Source organism: Ahaetulla prasina, chromosome 2, assembly GCF_028640845.1.
Source record: "Ahaetulla prasina isolate Xishuangbanna chromosome 2, ASM2864084v1, whole genome shotgun sequence".
NCBI lineage: Eukaryota > Metazoa > Chordata > Lepidosauria > Squamata > Colubridae > Ahaetulla > Ahaetulla prasina.
This window is the reverse complement of record NC_080540.1, coordinates 15,382,652-15,403,799: the sequence shown is the minus strand read 5'-3', so window position 1 is coordinate 15,403,799 and position 21,148 is coordinate 15,382,652. Positions and strand designations below refer to the sequence as shown.

The 21,148-nt window shown below is 40.0% G+C and overlaps 1 protein-coding gene across 1 annotated transcript; it reads right to left on the bottom strand.

The window, feature by feature from the left end:
• Positions 1 to 536: 536 nt before the first annotated feature.
• On the bottom strand, positions 537 to 20,664 carry LOC131189606 (E3 ubiquitin-protein ligase TRIM7-like). Its single transcript, XM_058165802.1, has 5 exons — positions 20,556 to 20,664; positions 20,298 to 20,379; positions 9,732 to 9,818; positions 5,016 to 5,090; positions 537 to 2,486 (listed from the first exon to the last, which is right to left on the bottom strand). The coding sequence occupies exons 2-5, from the start codon at positions 20,374 to 20,376 to the stop codon at positions 1,963 to 1,965; spliced, it is 765 nt and encodes a 254-aa protein (XP_058021785.1). The 5' UTR covers positions 20,377 to 20,379; positions 20,556 to 20,664; the 3' UTR covers positions 537 to 1,962.
• Positions 20,665 to 21,148: the final 484 nt, after the last annotated feature.

Sequence of the window (21,148 nt, the reverse complement as noted above, 5' to 3'; positions counted from 1 at the left end):
GAATTATATATATATATATAATTATATAATTATATATAATTATTGAAAGATTTCAGTAGCGGTTGGAAGGCTAGAATTATGGGGGTTACACTCCCTAATACATTTGCAGGAACCCACATTTTGCTGGAGAGAATTGTTGAGAATACCTTGGACTGCAAGAATGTTTCAATACTAGAAGGATTGTGTTAGAGTTTTGGGGGTGGGGGCACATCACACACAAAGGTAAGATTCATGGAAGTATTTCCTCATGTTTGGAAAAATAGAAGGCAATCAATAGAGAAATGGCCAACAGATAGAAGTTGGCTAGAGACTATCACAAGTGACACCTGACTGAGCTTGCAAGGATTCAAAGAAGCTCTTCTGTCCATCCTGGAGAAATTTCCCATTGAATCATGAGGAATCTGAACTAACTTAACTAAATAATACTGTGATTGGAGAAGGGCATGGTAGGGTTTTATTATAAGCCACCCTAAATTAATATGAAAAAAATTGGGTTCAAGCTACTGAAATCACTGCAATACTAGAACATGGTTGAATACACGAATCACCTAAGTCATGATGTGATTTATTTCATTTCGGCTTAGGTAAAATGTATTTCAATTACATATCTGCCCAACTTTAAGAAAGATCAGACGTGGCTCATAGCATTAGGAATATTCGCACAACGCTTAAGATTCAAGGATGGAATTCTATCTTGACTACTCAAGGTGCTGAAATTTGAATAGTTGGCATTTCCTAGATCTTTTTCTTTATGCAAACTTTAACCTTATCACAAATTGTTACGTAAGTAAGTTGGTAGTGTAACGCCCACTACTGCTGTGATGCATGGATCTCATGTTGTTGCTCATGGGCACACCAAACATTTATGCTCTACCAAAATCCTGAGGAATTTTGCTAAAATATTGTGCAATTTCAACCACCATTTGCACCACAACCAACCTGTGCGCCTCTCCCCACAACCAACCTGTGTGATTATCTTGGACCATAGGGGTGGGAATACTGTGGGAATACAATGGGCCTCCATTGGAAAGACCCATAGTTTGAAATTACAAAAGCTTACTCATATCTGTGGAGATATCTGCATATCTTACTCTTGTGACTGCCCAGAATTAAACTAGGTTGCAACCTTTTACACAGTCTAGACGAGGCTTCCCCAAACTAGTGACATATCTACAATTCCTAAAATTTCCGAAAGGTATTAGGTGAAAGAAGGTTAGGGTGTCTTGTATGAATGGTTGAAGTAAGCATTTTGTTGTGGTTCATCATCAGCCTACAGAGCTGGCACCGGAGTCGGACAGCAATGAGGCTGAGGTGAGGCCAGGGCCATTGGGAAGTGAGGTGCGGACTCCAGAGCCTCCAGAAACTGATAGTAGTGAGGCAGAGGGAGGAGCCTGTTCCTAATGCATGCCTGAGAAGAGCTGCCAGAAGGCAAGAGCAGCTCAAGCAGAGAGGACAACTTGGGAGTAGGGCCAAGATATTATTGGTCCCTCCCATAAGGCTTAAAACAGATCAGCACTGGTGTTTCAGCTTTGCTGGAAAACAACGTTGTAGCTGCGTCTTCTGCTTCATCCTCTGCTTCGTGTACGTCTTGTTTTTGTGGCTTCTAGATGCTTGCCAGGAAGGGCCTTTGGCAGTTTGCCTAATTGGACCAAGGTTTGTGAGTTAACGGAGGAATTTGGGTTGGGAGGCATTTGTTTTACTTTGAGTTGAACGATGCTGGGAATGAAGTAATTCCCAGCTGTTCGAATAAAGTTTGTTTTTCCATGGACTAAGTTTATTACTACCTACTTGGGCCTGGGGCACAACACATTTCTGCAAGAGCCATGATTACAAAATGTTCACCATCCCAAGTAGTACACCTCACAGGGCCACTTTCCAAACATGAAACACCACCCAGCTCCTACCATACCTCAAGCAGAGTGGCTTGAGAAGGAGCTCCCTTTTTCAATAAAGTGCTGGGCATTAGGGATGAAGCGTCAGCTCAGTTCCGTCCCAAACCCGGAACCAGGGGTAGATTCTTTCTCCAGAGAAGGAGGCGTTTGAGAAAGAGAATATGGTAGTCTTTGTTTCTACGTTAAAAAATTCCACTTCTTGATAGAGGTAGTCCAAAAACACACGAATCCGCCGGGGTTTCTTTCCAAAAGAAAGCCTGGTGTGTTGTGGCGCAGTAAAAGCGACGTAATTTGCTTTCCCAAAATATTCTGCAATGGCCCAGATGCCTTCTTTGGTGCTAAAATCGGTCATTCCTTTTCTCTTCACTGACTCTCTGGCAACGCCCACAGCCCATTCTCCATCGTGTTTTATTTCCACCTCCCAGCAGTGTTTTCCTGACCTAAACCCATTCTGGCCCAGAACCCACACCCGTGGGCTAAATCTTTTATCGCTATCGGGAAGTGGTTGTTCTTCCTTTCCCCATGTCGCAGTTTTCTGATCCCTAGAGATGACAATGCGGCGATGAGCAGTGTTTGGGTCAAAGGTCACGGAGGCTACAAGAGAAAAGCAAAATGGTGAACTTATTTGCAGTCCTTCGGTACTTTTCCCCTTTCAAAATGTGCATGATACAATCTCAGGTCTTCAGGTCTCTGTTCAGTGGTTCCCAACCCTTTTTTTGGTCATGTCCCACCTAAGCATCTTTAAAATCCTGATGTCCCCCTTCCCAACTCCTGTGACATATAATTCTTACTATTCAAAAAGTGAACTACTATTCATGTGGAGGAAGCCTAAAAGGCCATTAACTTGGTTTAAACCAGGAGTCACCAACATTCGTACCTCAGGGACCACTAAATTCATAATTTTAAATCCCAAGGACCACTAATATGATTTTTAAAAAAAGATAAATAGCATTATTCACCAAGGTTGACTCAGCCTTCCATCCTTTATAAGGTAGGTAAAATGAGGACCCAGATTGTTGAGGGCAATAAGTTAACTTTGTATATAAATATACAAATAGGATGAAGACTATTGCTAACATAGTGTAAGCCGCTCTGAGTCTTCGGAGAAGGGCGGGATATAAATGCAAATAAAAAAAATAAAATTAGTGCAGTATAAAAAATGCAAATATTTTTTCTGCGGACTACCAAAATTTTCTCGCGGACCACCAGTGGTCGGTGACCACTGGTTTAAACAAGGTTCCAATTGCCCCCATTAAAAATAAACTGCCCCCCTGTGAGGCGTGGCCCCCACGTTTGGGAACCACTGCTGTGGAGGCTGCAGACTACATTCTGGTGGGCTCTCCAACTGCTCAAAAAAAGTATTTCCAGAGCTGTTGAGCCAGTTAATTATTATTTTTTTGGGTGGGTGGGTGGGAAGGTGCATCATCTGTAGTTGACGTTAATTATATAAATTGCCACAAATGATGCAATTTCATGCAGATAAATGTAATTTCAATTATAATGGACATTGGACATTTATGGAGACCTCTTCCCCTACATGTTCAAGTTTTGTTGCATTTAAACAATCCAAGATTTTATTGGATTCTAAGAGAAAAGCTACAAATAGTGTTCATAAAAATAAGTCTAAGTTTTAAAAATATTTGATGAAAATGATGTATATTTTGATTCCTTAAGTGAGTTTATTAAAAAGCAAAGCAGTCTCAATGTGTGTTTGTCAGAAAATGATGTTAGGAATGTTAAGCAAATAAAAAAATGTTAGAATTCTAAAACTGTTTTATTGGATATATAAATCATGATCTATGGCTGTGATCAGTGGTGGGATTCAGCCAGTTTGCACCACTTCAGGAGAACCGGTTGTTAACTTTCTGAGCAGTTTGGTGAACTAGTTGTTGGAAGAAATCATTAGGGCAGAGAACCGGTTGTTAAATTATTTGAATCCTACCACTGACTGTGATGGCAAACTTACGGCACGTGTGCCACAAGTGGCACGCATAGCTATATCAATGGACACGCAAACTCAGCTCCGGTGCGCCAACTGATTTTCAGGCCTTCTGGGCTCACGAGAAGTAGACAAACAGGCTGTTTTTGGCCTCCGGAGGGCCTCCGTGTGTGTGTGTGGAAGGCCGTTTTCACCCTCCCCAGACTCATAGAGAGGCTCTGGAGCCAGGTGAGAGAGAAAAATGGGCCTACCAGGCCATCGCGTGCCAGGAGTTGGGGGTGGAGTGAGGGTCATGTGCGCATGTGCTGGGGTGGGGCGCATAGAATTATGGGTGTGGGCATGTGCTCGACCGTCTCTCCACCCACCCCACCTTGCACGCAATGGCAAAAATAGATCACTGATCTACGGTATTAAAAAGCTTTATTTCTTGTCCAACCCTAATAATCTCAATGAAACCATTGTATTTATGGGGCCAAAAGCATTTTACAAATCCATTTATCATTCTTCGGATCATGTTATCTCAGAGTTCATAGAACCTCCACATGATGTCCTAATGTGAATGTTTAGATTTGCGTGTGTTGTGTAAACTTAAAAATCAGGGTAGCTTGAGTAAAATCATGTATAACGTGTCATGTGACTGCAGCTTTTTACTATGGTATTGTACTGTAAAGTGTAAGCTGCTGTGATTGTCTTTCCCAGGACATTCATAGAGAACTGGATCAGTCTTTTGTTCTATACGAGGGGTGTCAAACTCGATTTCACTGAGGGCCGCATCAGGGTTGTGTTTGACCTTGGGTGGCATGCCCACCCTGACAGCACTCATGTTGGGGGGTAGCTGTGGTGGCCCGAGTACTCTGCCAGTGAAAATTGGCTTCCGAGCTCTGTTTTCAGCTGCGACGGCCTCCTGCAACCCTCTACCAGAGAAGATGGAGCTCGGGAGGGCTGCACTCGGCCTTCCCGAGCTCCGTTTTCACTGGCAGAGGCACTGCAGGCCAGTCCTTCGTTATTTCCAGGGCAGCCCCGCAGGCCAGATATAAGCACCCTGTGGGCCGGATCCAGTCCTCTTGGGCCCTGTTCTATCTTATGAACAACTTAGATTGATTTGTTTTGGTTATCGGTATTGTAAATCCTGATTTCAGAAAATTAAACAACAAAACCCTCCAAAATAAATAACTTAAAATTACCTATTGAGCTACCTGGGATCCATCCGCATGAATTGGTTGAAGTCGATGGGTAGAAAGCACTTTGTGTCTGTAATACTTTTTAAAAAAGCTTAGGTTATACGATAGGAAATCATATATAGACATACATACATACATACATACATACATACATACATACATATATATATATATCAGAGATTTCAGCAGGTTCTGACCAGTTCTGGAGAACCGGTAGTGGAAATTTTGAGTAGTTAAGAGAACTGGTAAATACCACCTCTGCCTGGCCCTGCCCCCATCTATTCTCTGCCTCCCACCTGATCGTGAGGAAATGGGGATTTTGCAGTAATCTTCCCCTGGAGTGAGGTGGGAATGGGCCACCAAGCCAAGCCACGCCCACAAAGCCAAGCCACACCCATATATATATATTTATATTCTTATATTTCTATATAAGAAATAGGAAAGGTTCTGTCTGAGATGTTTTCTCAGATTGCATTTATGCCTGGGATTTAGATTTCTATATCTGACCATTTCTTACTACATATTCCCCTTTGTTTAATAACTATCAGGTATATATATAGCCACGCCCACTAAGCCAAGCCCCCCCCACACACACGTGTGTGTGTGTGTGTGTTTGTGTGTGTGTGTGTGTTTTCGTAGATTTTCACAGATATAGGTATGTAGGTCTTGGCGTATTCAGGTCTATTTCTTATGAAAACAAAGGGAGGAAAGGGAGAAAGCCCGTTCAGTTTTGCAAGATTCTGTTACTGTAACCGTATAATAAATGTAATATTAGCATTCAAAACTTCGACATTGTATTCTGCTCTGCCTTAAAGGGTCAATGATTGGTTTCCCCCAAACCTTCAGGGAAATACAATCTTCCTGGCTATAGGAACAGAGGTGAGTTTCAGGAGGTTCTGACCAGTTCTGGAGAATTTCGAGTAGTTCAGAGAACTGATAGTAAAAATTCTGACTGGTCCCATCTATTCTCTGCCTCCCAAATCCCAGCTGATCAGGAGGCAATGGGGATTTTACAGTATCCTTCCGCTGCCATGCCCACCAAGCCACGCCCACAAAGCCGGTAGTTTTATTTATTTTATTTATTTATTTATTTATTTATTTATTTATTTATTTGATTTTTATACCGCCCTTCTCCCGAAGGACTCAGGGCGGCGTACAGGCAAAAATAAAACAGACAATACAATATACCATCTAAAATGCAGATTAAAAAACTTATTTTAAAATTAGCCTGATAGGTTAAAATATACTAGACTAAAAACCCCATTTAAAATTAGTTAATAAAAATTTAAAATTAATAAAATTCAATTCAAGCCAGCCCCGCGCGAATGAAAAGATGTGTCTTCAGTTCGCGATGGAATGTCCGAAGGTCAGGTATTTGGCGTAAACCGGGAAGCTCGTTCCAGAGTGTGATTTTGCAGCATTTGAAGGACCTGTGGAATTAAACTTTCATCATGGACTTTCCACCAAAGCTTTGCAAAGTTACAAAGTGTGAAAACAGTCATAAAATCTTCCAGTCACCAGGTTCTCACCAGGTTCTCACCAGGTTCTAACCGTGGCATGCTCAAACATGATTTGCTAAATAAAAGCTATGATTGGTTGGGATTACCTATCACAATAGGCTGTAAACCATGGTTTGCATGCCCCAATAGCTGGCTTTACCCAATATGCTAAGTGAAAGCCAAGGAACAATGGCTCTTGCCTAATCCCTTTGCAGTCTACTAAAATACATTAAGGTTGTGCGCACAAAGAGTTAAGAGACATCTGGCGATTGTGGCTAGATTGGTGAAAATATATTCTCTAATTGAGCAATGTTGGCGGTTGTCACTAATCTTCACAGTTCCTGTCTGCCAGCCACTTCTATCCATTATACCAGTCTATGGGTGCACAGAGACACTATTGTAACTGACCCCAATTGTTTTGTTAAAGATTGAAGGCCTGAAGCTCATGATCTTCACTATATATTTCTATACAATTACTACCAACTTGCCTTCCATTGAGGACCTGTATACTGCACAAGTCAAAAAAAGGGCTGTGAAAATAATTACAGACCCCTCACATCCTGGACATAAACTGTTTCAACTCCTACCGTCAAAATGATGCTATAGAGCACTGCACACCAGAACAACTAGACACAAGAACAGTTTTTTCCCAAATGCCATCATTCTGCTAAACAAATAATTCCCTCAACACTATCAAACTATTCACTAAGGCTGCATTAGTATTACTGTTAGTCTTCTCACCATTCCTATCACCCATCTCCTCTCACTTATGACTGTAATTTTGTTGCTTGTATCCTTGCGATTTATATTGATATTGTTTCCTGATTGCTTATTTATACCCTATGACAATCATTAAATGTTGTACCTTATGATTCTTGATGAACGTATCTTTTCTTTTATGTACCCTGAGAGCATATGCACCAAAGACAAATTCCTTGTGTGTCCAATCACACCTGGCCAATAAAGACTTCTATTCTATTCTAGTCTAGTCTGGTCTAGTCTAGTCTAGTTTAGTCTAATCTAGTCTAGTCTAGTTTAGTCTAATCTAGTCTAGTCTGGTCTAGTCTAGTCTAGTTTAGTCTAATCTAGTCTAGTCTGACTAGTCTGGTCTAGTCTAGTCTAATCTAGTCTAGTCTGACTAGTCTGGTCTAGTCTAGTCTAGTCTAGTTTAGTCTAATCTAGTCTAGTCTAGTCTGGTCTGGTCTAATCTAGTCTACTCTATTTTAGTCTAGTCTAGTCTAGTCTAGTCTACTCCAGTCTAGTCTAGTCTAGTCTATTTTAGTCTAGCCTAGTCAAGTCTATTTTAGTCTAATCTAGTCTAGTCTAGTCAAGTCTATTTTAGTCTAATCTAGTCTACTCTATTTTAGTCTAGTCTAGTCTAGTCTAGTCAAGACAAGTCTAGTCTAGTCTAGTCAAGTCTATTTTAGTCTAATCTAGTCAAGTCAAGTCAAGTCTAGTCTAGTCAAGTCTATTTTAGTCTAATCTAGTCTACTCTATTTTAGTCTAGTCTAGTCTAGTCTAGTCTAGTCTAGTCTAGTCTAGTCAAGTCTATTTTAGTCTAATCTAATCAAGTCAAGTCTAGTCTAGTCTAGTCAAGTCTATTTTAGTCTACTGTACTCTACTCTACTCTACTCTACTCTAGTCTAGTCTAATCTAGTCTAGTCTGGTCTAGTCTAGTCTGGTCTAGTCTAGTCTAGTCTAGTCTGGTCTAGTCTAGTCTGGTCTAGTCTAGTCTAGTCTAGTCTAATCTAGTCTAGTCTAATCTAGTCTAGTCTAGTTTAGTCTAATCTAGTCTAGTCTGGTCTAGTCTAGTCTAGTTTAGTCTAATCTAGTCTAGTCTGGTCTAGTCTAGTCTGGTCTAGTCTAGTCTAGTCTGGTCTAGTCTAGTCTAATCTAGTCTAGTCTGGTCTAGTCTAGTCTAGTCTAGTCTAATCTAGTCTAGTCTAGTCTGGTCTGGTCTAGTCTAGTCTGGTCTAGTCTAGTCTAGTCTAGTCTAATCTAGTCTAGTCTAGTCTAGTCTAATCTAGTCTAGTTTAGTCTAATCTAGTCTAGTCTAATCTAGTCTAGTCTGGTCTAGTCTAGTCTGGTCTAGTCTAGTCTGGTCTAGTCTAGTTTAGTCTAATCTAGTCTAGTCTAATCTAGTCTAGTCTAATCTAGTCTAGTCTAATCTAGTCTAGTCTGGTCTAGTCTAGTCTGGTCTAGTCTAGTCTAATCTAGTCTAGTCTGGTCTAGTCTAGACTAGTCTAGTCTAGTCTAGTCTAGTCTAGTCTGGTCTGGTCTAGTCTAGTCTAGTCTATCTACTCTAGTCTGGTCTGATCTGGTCTGGCCTGGTCTAGTCCTAGTCTAGTCTAGTCTAGTCTAGTCTAGTCTAGTCTAGTCTAGTCTAGTCTAGTCTATTCTAATCTAGTCTAGTCTAGTCTAGTCTAGTCTAGTCTAGTCTAGTCTAGTCTAGTCTATCTAGTCTAGTCTAGTCTAGTCTAGTCTAGTCTAGTCTAGTCTATCTAGTCTAGTCTAGTCTAGTCTAGTCTAGTCTAGTCTAGTCTATCTAGTCTAGTCTAGTCTAATCTAGTCTAGTTTAGTCTAATCTAGTCTAGTCTAGTCTAGTCTGACTAGTCTAGTCTAATCTTCTATTTTATTTTATTTTATTTTATTTTATTTATCAAACTTATATACCGCACCACTCCCAATCCCCCAACCCGGCGCAGCAAGATACCATAGTCGATGGTATCAAAATGGAAGGCAGGGTGTGGGTGGGGAAAGATATATATTCACAAAGCACCATTGTGCCATTACATTGTAAATGCTGTCCACTTTGTACAGACGATGTGTCATCAGCAGCATGTGTAAAAGGGGTGGAGCTCAAGGCACAGTTATACAACTGTGGTTTTGTCGAAAACAGCAAGATCATGTAAGGGAAATGCCACTCGTGGAATCAGCTTAACATCCAGAAACGCAACCAACGAAGCATTTCCTGACATGGAATCATTGGTGGTCAAAGCTCCACCTGTCTTTTGAGCAATTGAAGGACTAAGGGATTAGATCAGGAACAGTCTTGGAGCTAATGAGGGCTACATGAGGTTTCCCCCAGATTTTATTCCTACAGTGCCAACTCAGGGAAGTGGATCTGGTGGAAAGAAGAGGGGTTGGGCTCTAGAGCTTAGTCGAGATTTGAACTTTTATCTCCCCATCTCTGTAACCCGTCCTGACCTCAGATACATACCTATCAGAAGAACAATTAGGGCCACATTCACAGCAATGCTTCCTCCCAGTATGATCCAGAGTGTGATTTTGCAGCATTTCGAAGGACCTGTGGAATTAAACTTTCATCATGGACTTTCCACCAAAGCTTTGCAAAGTTACAAAGTGTGAAAACAGTCATAAAATCTTCCAGTCACCAGGTTCTAACCCGTGGCATGCTCAAACATGATTTGCTAAATAAAAGCTATGATTGGTTGGGATTACCTATCACAATAGGCTGTAAACCATGGTTTGCATGCCCCAATAGCTGGCTTTACCCAATATGCTAAGTGAAAGCCAAGGAACAATGGCTCTTGCCTAATCCCTTTGCAGTCTACTAAAATACATTAAGGTTGTGCGCACAAAGAGTTAAGAGACATCTGGCGATTGTGGCTAGATTGGTGAAAATATATTCTCTAATTGAGCAATGTTGGCGGTTGTCACTAATCTTCACAGTTCCTGTCTGCCAGCCACTTCTATCCATTATACCAGTCTATGGGTGCACAGAGACACTATTGTAACTGACCCCAATTGTTTTGTTAAAGATTGAAGGCCTGAAGCTCATGATCTTCACTATATATTTCTATACAATTACTACCAACTTGCCTTCCATTGAGGACCTGTATACTGCACAAGTCAAAAAAAGGGCTGTGAAAATAATTACAGACCCCTCACATCCTGGACATAAACTGTTTCAACTCCTACCGTCAAAACGATGCTATAGAGCACTGCACATCAGAACAACTAGATACAATAACAGTTTTTTCCCAGATGCCATCATTCTGCTAAACAAATAATTCCCTCAACACTATCAAACTATTCACTAAGGCCGCATTAGTATTACTGTTAGTCTTCTCACCATTCCTATCACCCATCTCCTCTCACTTATGACTGTAATTTTGTTGCTTGTATCCTTGCGATTTATATTGATATTGTTTCCTGATTGCTTATTTATACCCTATGACAATCATTAAATGTTGTACCTTATGATTCTTGACGAATGTATCTTGTTTTTTTATGTACCCTGAGAGCATATGCACCAAAGACAAATTCCTTGTGTGTCCAATCACACTTGGCCAATAAAAAATTCTATTCTATTCTAGTCTAGTCTAGTCTAGTCTAGTCTAGTCTAGTCTAGTCTAGTCTAGTTTAGTCTAGTCTAGTCTAGTCTAGTCTAGTCTAGTCTAGTCTAGTCTAACCTAGTCTAGTCTAGTCTGACTAGTCTAGTCTGACTACTCTAGTGTAGTCTAGTCTAGTCTAGTCTGGTCTAGTCTAGTCTAATCTAGTCTAGTCTAGTCTGGTCTGGTCTAGTCTAGTCTAGTCTATTCTATTCTAGTCTAGTCTATTCCTATTCTGCTATTCTATTCTATTCTATTCTAGTCTAGTCTGACTACTCTAGTGTAGTGTAGTCTAGTCTAATCTAGTCTAGTTTAGTCTAATCTAGTCTAGTCTGGTCTGGTCTAGTCTAGTCTGACTAGTCTAGTCTGACTACTCTAGTGTAGTGTAGTCTAGTCTAATCTAGTCTAGTCTAATCTAGTCTAGTCTAATCTAGTCTAGTCTAATCTAGTCTAGTCTAATCTAGTCTAGTCTAATCTAGTCTAGTCTAATCTAGTCTAGTCTAATCTAGTCTAGTCTAGTCTGGTTTAGTCTGGTCTGGTCTGGTCTAGTCTAGTCTAGTCTAGTCTAGTTTAGTCTAATCTAGTCTAGTCTGACTAGTCTGGTCTAGTCTAGTCTGACTAGTCTGGTCTGGTCTAGTCTAGTCTGGTCTAGTCTGGTCTAGTCTAGTCTATTCCTATTCTGCTATTCTATTCTAGTCTAGTCTGGTCTGACTACTCTAGTGTAGTGTAGTCTAGACTAGTCTAGTCTATTCTGGTCTGGTCTAGTCTAGTCTAGTCTAGTCTAGTCTAGTTTAGTCTAATCTAGTCTAGTCTATTCCTATTCTGCTATTCTATTCTATTCTATTCTATTCTAGTCTAGTCTAATCTAGTCTAGTCTGACTAGTCTGGTCTGACTACTCTAGTGTAGTGTAGTCTAGTCTAGTCTAGTTTAGTCTAATCTAGTCTAGTCTAGTCTATTCCTATTCTGCTATTCTATTCTAGTCTAGTCTGTTCCTGTATGATCCAGAGTGTGATTTTGCAGCATTTCGAAGGACCTGTGGAATTAACCTTTCATCATGGACTTTCCACCAAAGCTTTGCAAAGTTACAAAGTGTGAAAACAGTCATAAAATCTTCCAGTCACCAGGTTCTCACCAGGTTCTAACCCGTGGCATGCTCAAACATGATTTGCTAAATAAAAGCTATGATTGGTTGGGATTACCTATCACAATAGGCTGTAAACCATGGTTTGCATGCCCCAATAGCTGGCTTTACCCAATATGCTAAGTGAAAGCCAAGGAACAATGGCTCTTGCCTAATCCCTTTGCAGTCTACTAAAATACATTAAGGTTGTGCGCACAAAGAGTTAAGAGACATCTGGCGATTGTGGCTAGATTGGTGAAAATATATTCTCTAATTGAGCAATGTTGGCGGTTGTCACTAATCTTCACAGTTCCTGTCTGCCAGCCACTTCTATCCATTATACCAGTCTATGGGTGCACAGAGACACTATTGTAACTGACCCCAATTGTTTTGTTAAAGATTGAAGGCCTGAAGCTCATGATCTTCACTATATATTTCTATACAATTACTACCAACTTGCCTTCCATTGAGGACCTGTATACTGCACAAGTCAAAAAAAGGGCTGTGAAAATAATTACAGACCCCTCACATCCTGGACATAAACTGTTTCAACTCCTACCGTCAAAACGATGCTATAGAGCACTGCACATCAGAACAACTAGATACAATAACAGTTTTTTCCCAGATGCCATCATTCTGCTAAACAAATAATTCCCTCAACACTATCAAACTATTCACTAAGGCCGCATTAGTATTACTGTTAGTCTTCTCACCATTCCTATCACCCATCTCCTCTCACTTATGACTGTAATTTTGTTGCTTGTATCCTTGCGATTTATATTGATATTGTTTCCTGATTGCTTATTTATACCCTATGACAATCATTAAATGTTGTACCTTATGATTCTTGATGAACGTATCTTTTCTTTTATGTACCCTGAGAGCATATGCACCAAAGACAAATTCCTTGTGTGTCCAATCACACCTGGCCAATAAAGACTTCTATTCTATTCTATTCTGTTCTATTCTATTCTGTTCTATTCTATTCTAGTCTAGTCTAGTCTAGTCTAGTCTAGTTTAGTCTAATCTAGTCTAGTCTAGTCTATTCCTATTCTGCTATTCTATTCTATTCTATTCTATTCTAGTCTAGTCTAGTCTAGTCTAGTCTATTCTATTCTGTTCTGTTCTGTTCTGTTCTATTCTGTTCTATTCTATTCTGTTCTGTTCTGTTCTAGTCTAGTCTAGTCTAGTCTAACCTAGTCTAGTCTAGTCTGACTAGTCTAGTCTGACTACTCTAGTGTAGTCTAGTCTAGTCTAGTCTTCTATTTTATTTTATTTATTTATTTATCAAACTTATATACCGCACCATCTCCCGTAGGACTCAGGGCGGTTCACAGGCATATTAAAAACAATATAATAAATAAGCATTAAAACCCAGTTAAAACTAAATATTATCCTGGCCTGATCACTAAAACAATAAAAACTAGTAAAAACCCCATTAAAATTTAACTAAAACATTTTATTCTTAGGCTAGTCCCGCACGCTGGAATAATAAAGTCTTCAGTTCCCGTCTGAAGGTCCAGAGGTCGGGGAGTTGTCGTAATCCCGGAGGAAGCTCGTTCCACAGGGCTGGTGCCGCCACAGAGAAGGCCCTCCCCCTGGGGGTCGCCAACCTGCATTGTTTGGTCAACGGCACCCTGAGGAGGCCCACTCTGTGGGAGCGCACAGGTCATTGGGAGGCAATCGGCGGCAGAAGGCGGTCTCGAAGGTATCCCGGTCCTAAGCCATGGAGCGCTTTAAAGATGGTAACCAAAACCTTGAATTGCACCCGGAAGACTACCGGTAGCCAGTGTAGGCCGCGCAGGATAGGTGTTATATGGGAGCAATGGGTGCTCCCTCTATTACCCGCGCAGCCGCGTTCTGGACTAACTGGAGCCTCCGGGTGCTCTTCAAGGGGAGCCCCATGTAGAGAGCATTGCAATAGTCCAGGCGGGAAGTGATGAGGGCGTGAGTGACCGTGCGTAAGGCGTCCCGGTCAAGGAAGGGACGCATCTCTATAACAAGCCCAAAACATTAAGTTGTGACTTTGCTACTGTGTGAAAATACAATGCTTATTTAAGAATTAATATAACAATTCAAAATGTTGCTGTTTTGGGGGGGGACATCTGTATGTGTTCAATTTGTTATACATTTTGATGAGGCAGTGTGGTGGTTCAGCAGTTAAGATGCTGGGGTTGTCAGTTGGAAAGCCAGCAGCCCAGGTTCGAGACCCGAGTGCCTTGTGACGGGGTGAGCTCCTGTCCTTGCTTCACCTCCTGCTAACCTAGCAGTTCGAAAGGATACAAATTCAAGTAGCTAAATAGGTATCACTTAGGTGGCAAGGTAACAACACTCCATGATGTCATGCTGGCCACATGACTGCAGAAATGTCTTTGGGCTGTGCTGGCTCAATGACCTTGAAACGAAGATGAGCACCATCCCCTATAGCTCGCAATGACTAGTGGAGTAAAATTCACAGGGACTCCCTCCTTTACCCTTTTTAACCTATTCATTTCAATGAAAAATGAATAGGTTTCTTTTTGCCATTTCAAAAGAGATAAGAATTTCAGTGAAGTTCTGATGTGTTCAGTGAATGTTTTATTGTGGTTATTTAGTTATGGTGAGGTGGCCAAAGGTTGGGGGGGGTCTCAATATCCTGTCTTCCCTGGTACCATCATCTCTCTAAGTATTCTCTGCAGTTTCCTTGTCTTCCATTTGATCCCCAAGGAAGCCATGATGTAGAAATATTCCCATCATGGAAATCTAATCTACTGTATGTACCATCTACCCACCATCTACCTAACCAACATCTAACTTACTTATCAGCCAACTGTCTTTCTTTCTAAATGTTATTAAAAGTTTTACAAACAACATAAAAACCAGCACAAGCTCTAATAAAGACTAAGGAAGCATTTTCAACCATGGAAATATTTCTGATGGATGAGAAGCCAAAAGAAAACTATGAAGTACAGGTAGTCCTCCACTTACAACAGTTCGTTTCGTGACTGAAGTTAAAAAAGTGACTAATGACCATTTTTCGCACAACCGTTGCAGCATCCCCACGGTCATGTGACCAATATTCCAGACGCTTGGCCACTGACTCATATTTATGATGGTTGTAGGGTGCCGGGTCACGTGATCCCCTTTTGTGACCTCCTGACAAGCGAAGTGAATGGGGAAGCCAAATTCACTTAACAACCGTGTTACTAATTGAACAACTGGAGCGATTCACTTAACCACTGTGGCAAGAAACATCATAAAATGGGGCAAAACTATCTCCAACGATAAGCTAAGTGGCTTAAAAGCAATCTCTCTGTGTATATATATGGATGTGTGTGTGTGTGTGTGTGTGTGTGTGTGTATACACACATGTATGTATTTGTTTTTTACACACATATACATACATTAATATGTATGTATGTATATGTGTGTATGTATAGGTATGTATGTATATATGTAGTATATGTATATGTATATATGTAAACATGTGAATGTATGTATGTGTGGATGTTTGTGCATATGTAATGTATATATGTGTATATGTGTGTGTATATATGTATATATGTATATGTGTATTTTTGTGTATATATATATATATAATTATATGTATATGTGCATATATATTTGTGTATATATGTATATGTATGTGTGTATATATGTGTATATTCATGTGTGTATATATACATGTGTATGTATGTATGTTTATGTATATGTATATGTAATGTATATACAGCAGTGTGCAGCAGCTGCTAAAAAAGCCAACACAGTTCTGGGCTGCATAAACAGAGGGATAGAATAAAGAACACGTGAAGTTTTAATACCACTTTATAATGCCTTGGTAAGGCCACACTTGGAATATTGCATCCAGTTTTGGTCGCCACGATGTAAAAAGGATGTCTAGTTTAATAAAAAGAAGGACTAGGGGAGACATGATAGCAGTGTTCCAATATCCCAGGGGCTGCCACAAAGAAGAGGGAGTCGGGCTGTTCTCCAAAGCACCTGAGGGTAGAACAAGAAGCAATGGGTGGAAACTGATCAAGGAAAGAAGCAACTTAGAACTAAGGAGAGATTTCCTGACAGTTAGAACAATTAATAAGTGGAACGACTTGCGTGCAGAAGTTGTGAATGCTCCAACACTGGAAATTTTTAAGAAAATGTTGGATAACCATCTGACTGAGATGGTGTAGGGTTTCCTGCCTGGGCAGGGGGTTGGACTAGAAGGCCTCCAAGGTCCCTTCCAACTCTGTTGTTATATTATATTATATATATATATATATAATTATATGTATATGTATGTGTATATATATTTGGGTATTTATATTTGTGTATATATATTTATGTATGTGTGTGTGTGTGTGTTTGCATGTGTATGCATGTATACATGTGTATATGTATATGTAAAAGAAATTATTCATCCCCTTGAGAATTAGCTTTAAAAAGCAGAAGCTTCTCCTATAAAGGAAGGAAAATTTACAAGAACCGAAATTGATTAGTCAATGAAGAAACAGTTCTGACAAAATCATTTCAGGTTTGGCAGACTTTCAAGTTTCTCTTAACATTGCCTAACCGGGTACATTTCTTCCTGGAAAGTTAGGCAAGAAGAGGATGCAGCTGTGAAAAGACCACTTTTCTCAATCCTTTGACATAGTTGTGGGTGTCTATTTTGGTGGTTTTTGTCAAAAAGACAAACAGAGCACTGTGTCATTTCACCACAAACTCTGCAAATGCAAGAGGGGCAGGACTTGTGCTCCAACAGCCCAACATTGTTTCATCAGATGACTCCTTTTGCCTGGCCACTCCTTTGTCTCCATCCAATTCTTCCTTGCCCACATGATTCATACTATGCCCTTTCTGGTTTGTCTCTGCTACCTCTGGCCTACTTATTCAGAATAGAACAGAAAAAACAGCTGGAAGGGACCTTGGAGGCTTTCTAGTCCATCCCCCTGCTCAAGCAAGAGACCCTATACCATTCCACACAGGCAGCTTAAATGGAGACACAGAAAAACACGCAATAGCAGTGTTTCTCAACCGTGGCAACTTTAAGGTGGCAAATTCTGGGAACTGAAGTCCTCGCATATTAAAGTTGCCAACGTTATGAAACACAGTGCTGTAACAGTAAACTGTTAGTCATAGATTACAAACCACAATGGCTACCTTCCCAGCATATTTGTAGTTAAAAACAACAACAGCAAGCCATAATATTATGTGGCTTGTGGCTTGTTCTGGTTTAACACACAATGTATGAACCAAATAAATAGAAGGGTGATTATTCTGGGTACAGAATAATTAAAGGACTATATTTGCATTCTGTACTTCTGTATAGGTAGTGCTTGGTTTAATAACAGCTTGTTTAGTGACCATTCAAAGAGCCATGGTGGTGCAGTGATTAGAATAGAATAGAATAGAATAGAATAGAATAGAATAGAATAGAATAGAATAGAATAGAATAGAATAGAATAGAATAGAATAACAGAGTTGGAAGGGACCTTGGAGGTCTTCTAGTGCAACCCCCTGCTTAGGCAGGAAACCCTACACCACTTCAGACAAATGGTTATCTAATCTCTTCTTAAAAACTTCCAGTGTTAAAGCATTTACAACTTCTGCAGGCAAGTTGTTCCACTGATTAATTGTTCTAACTGTCAGGAAATTTCTCCTTAGTTCTAAGTTGCTTCTTTCCTTAATTATAATATAATACAATATAATATAATATAATATAATATAATATAATATAATATAATATAATATAATATAATATAATATAATATAATATAATATAATATAATATAATATAATATAATATAATATAATATAATATAATATAATATAATATAATATAATATAATATAATATAATATAATATAATATAACAACAGAGTTGGAAGGGACCTTGGAGGCCTTCTAGTCCAACCCCTTGCCCAGGCAGGAAACCCTACGCCATCTCAGTAAGATGGTTATCCAATATTTTCTTTAAAATTTCCAGTGTTGGAGCATTCACAACTTCTGCAGGCAAGTCATTCCACTTATTAATTGTTCTAACTGTCAGGAAATTTCTCCTTAGTTCTAAGTTGCTTCTTTCCTTGATCAGTTTCCACCCATTGCTTCTTGTTCTACCCTCAGGTGCTTTGGAGAACAGCCCGACTCCCTCTTCTTTGTGGCAGCCTCCGAGATATTGGGACACTGCTCTCATGTCTCCCCCAGTCCTTCTTTTCATAAGACTAGACATACCCAGTTCCAGCAGACAGTCTTCATATGTTTTATCCTCCAGTCCCCTAATCATCTTTGCTGCTCTTCTCTGCACTCTTTCTAGAATCTCAACATCTAGAACAGAATGCAATACTGGAAGCTACTTCTGCAGTTTGGCCATTAGGGTCTCACTGGCTCAAGGTTGACTCAGCCTTCCATCCTTCTGAGGTCAGTAAAATGAGGACCCAGATTGTTGGGGGCAATGTGCTGACTCTGTAAAACCGCTTAGAGAGGGCTGTCAGCACTGTGAAGTGATATGCAATTCTAAGGGCTATTGATACAATGGCACTGAAAAAAAGTGACTTATGACCGTTTTTCTCAGTTATGGCCTTTCCAACATCCTTTGATCATGTGATCAAAGTTCAGATGCTTGGCAGCTGGTTCATATTTGTGACTATTGCTGTGTCACAAATTCATGTAATCACCTTTTGCAACCTTCTGACAAGCAAAGTCAATGGGGCAAGCCAGATTCACTAACTTATCAACTGTAGTGATTCACTTAATAACTCAGGCAAGAAAAGTCATAAAATGGGACAAAACTCACTTAACAGTGCAGAGAAAAGCAACAAAGATGATTGGGGAACTGGAGGCTAATACATATGAAGAACGGTTGCAGGAACTGGGTATGTCTAGCTTAATAAAAAGAAGGACTAGGGGAGACATGAGAGCAGTGTTCCAATATCTCAGGGGTTGCCACAAAGAAGAGGGAGTCAAACTATTCTCCAAAGCACCTGAAGGTAGAACAAGAAGCAATGGGTGGAAACTAATCAAGGAGAGAAGCAACTTAGAACTAAGGACAAATTTCCTGACAGTTAGAACAATCAATCAGTGGAACAACTTACCTGTAGAAGTTGTGAATACTCCAACCCTGGAAGTTTTTAAGAAGAGATTAGATAACTATTTGTCTGAAGTGGTATAGGGTTTCCTGCCTAGGTAGGGGGTTGGACTAGAAGACCTCCAAGGTCCCTTCCAATTCTGTTATTCTGTTAACAACATAAATTTTGGGCTCAATTGTAGTTATAAGTTGAAGACTACCTGTACTTAGCACACTAAGAGATCATGTAACTGCTTGTTGGCAGCCAAAGTAATTTGTAAACTATGGTTTGTGGGTTTAGTTTGTAAGGCGAAGATGTATTGCAAAGTATTTTTTGTCAGAAGATAACATGTGAGAAACCCTAAACTAAATCTAGCATAGTAACTGACTTTAAAAATGACTGCCTTTCCTTTCACCAAAAATAACTTTGATTGGAATGATTTCTGGAAATCCTGCAAGTTCTGGAAAGATTTGAAATGCCGTAATTTTAATCTACCTGAAAAGGTGAATGATATTCTATCAATGAACCAGGGGTGAAATCTACTTAGCTTCCTTACCGGTTCAAAATTGCATGTGCTGCATGCACTCGCTTCGCTCTGCGCATGCTCAGACCTGCGCATGCACAAAAAACACCTGGGCAGGTAGGCGGAGCTTTACTCTGCCATTGCTACCGGATTGCGTGATCCGGTCTGATCCGGGAGCATTTCACCCCTGCAATGAACTGAATACATCAGGCTAAGGACGTCTTCATACAAAACTCATAACCATGTTTTAAATTTCTGAATTCTACAGATTATTATTTTTTTAGAAGACTAAGAGCAGCTTAATCATTCCCAAACCATTAACCTGGGTTCTGATGACATACCAGACTATGGCTAAGATACGATAAACATTAACAAACCACAATAATAGATTGTGATTAAGGCTTCACACTCCATGATAGTCTAATGTAAGCTTCAAATTATTTGATGAACTGATCCACCGCCCAATCATGAAACTCTAATCACCAATCTGCAGAATTTAGTGGTGCTTGCAGAATCAGCATAAACGGAGCTTCATGGGTAAGACAGTCATGAACTTGCATCTTCATAATTTTATTCAAACTCTAATCTACCCTGCCCACATTCCAGAGTCATAACATACCCAGAAGGAAACTAAATTGAAAAGGCTACTATAACTCTCCATCCCAAGTGATCTCTCTTTATTAAGATCTGTATAATGACATCTATATCGTTAAATAGCCAGCTAAAGCCAACAGAAATTTCAATCATTACCTTCCATCTTCTTGGAAAAAGCGTCCGTGTAGACCTGCCTTGAAGGTTCTACTACCATGTAACCTTCTGCATCTTCCATAATCTAAGCAATCCACAGGAAGGAAGTCATACAAATGAGTTAATTCCCGAAAATTAAACCTAAATACTAGTTTTCAGTTCCGCTTCAGTGGAACTGCCCCCAATGAGTGGGTGCTTTTCCTTCCCTCCTGAATCCAAAGCTTTAGTGCCATCTGGCAAAGAATTTTAAATTGATCCTACCTTCTTCTTAACTGGTGAATGCTTCGCAGGATCAACCACAAACCCAGCACGCGTGTAGAGAAAGAGGAAGTGAAATCTCCAAGTCTACACAGACTGGGAAAACGCCTTTAATTCAAAGGGAAGCAATTCAACAACAATCACCTGCTAGGATTGAGCCAAAACATGGGAGGAGGAGTATGAGCCAAAACATGGGAGGAGGAGGAGGAAATTCCTACGAGCATCTGCAAAGAGGCCACCAAAGCAATTCTACAGTGGAAAAAATGGTGTAGAGTTTCACCAAACAGTTGTACAAAGAAAGGATAAGGAGGGAGAGAAAAGTCCATCCTACAAGTACATAAGAAAAAAAAAAAACTAAAAGGGATTTTCAAATGCAAATGGACTTGTTTTGCTACAAGAGTTGAAGATCTGGGGAAATGTGAAACACTTAAAGGCTTTCAAGATAGGAAAATATCAAGCTAAGAATACAGGAGACCAAACATAAGTCTGTTAAGTCTGAGACTTAACAGAACAGATGGACATTAGAATAGAATAACAGAGTTGGAAGGGACCTTGGAGGTCTTCTAGTCCAACCCCCTGCTTAGGCAGGAAAACCT

Bases quoted from the DNA above. Each gene is read 5' to 3' on its own strand.
- LOC131189606 (XM_058165802.1), bottom strand. From the start codon at position 20,376: ATGGAAGATGCAGAAGGTTACATGGTAGTAGAACCTTCAAGGCAGGTC. The intron at 5,091-9,731 runs GTATGTATCTGA...TTTTTTAAAAAG, and splicing joins CCTAATTGTTCTTCTGATAG to TATTACAGACACAAAGTGCT. The intron at 2,487-5,015 runs GTAATTTTAAGT...TTTCTCTTGTAG, and splicing joins GATCCCAGGTAGCTCAATAG to CCTCCGTGACCTTTGACCCA.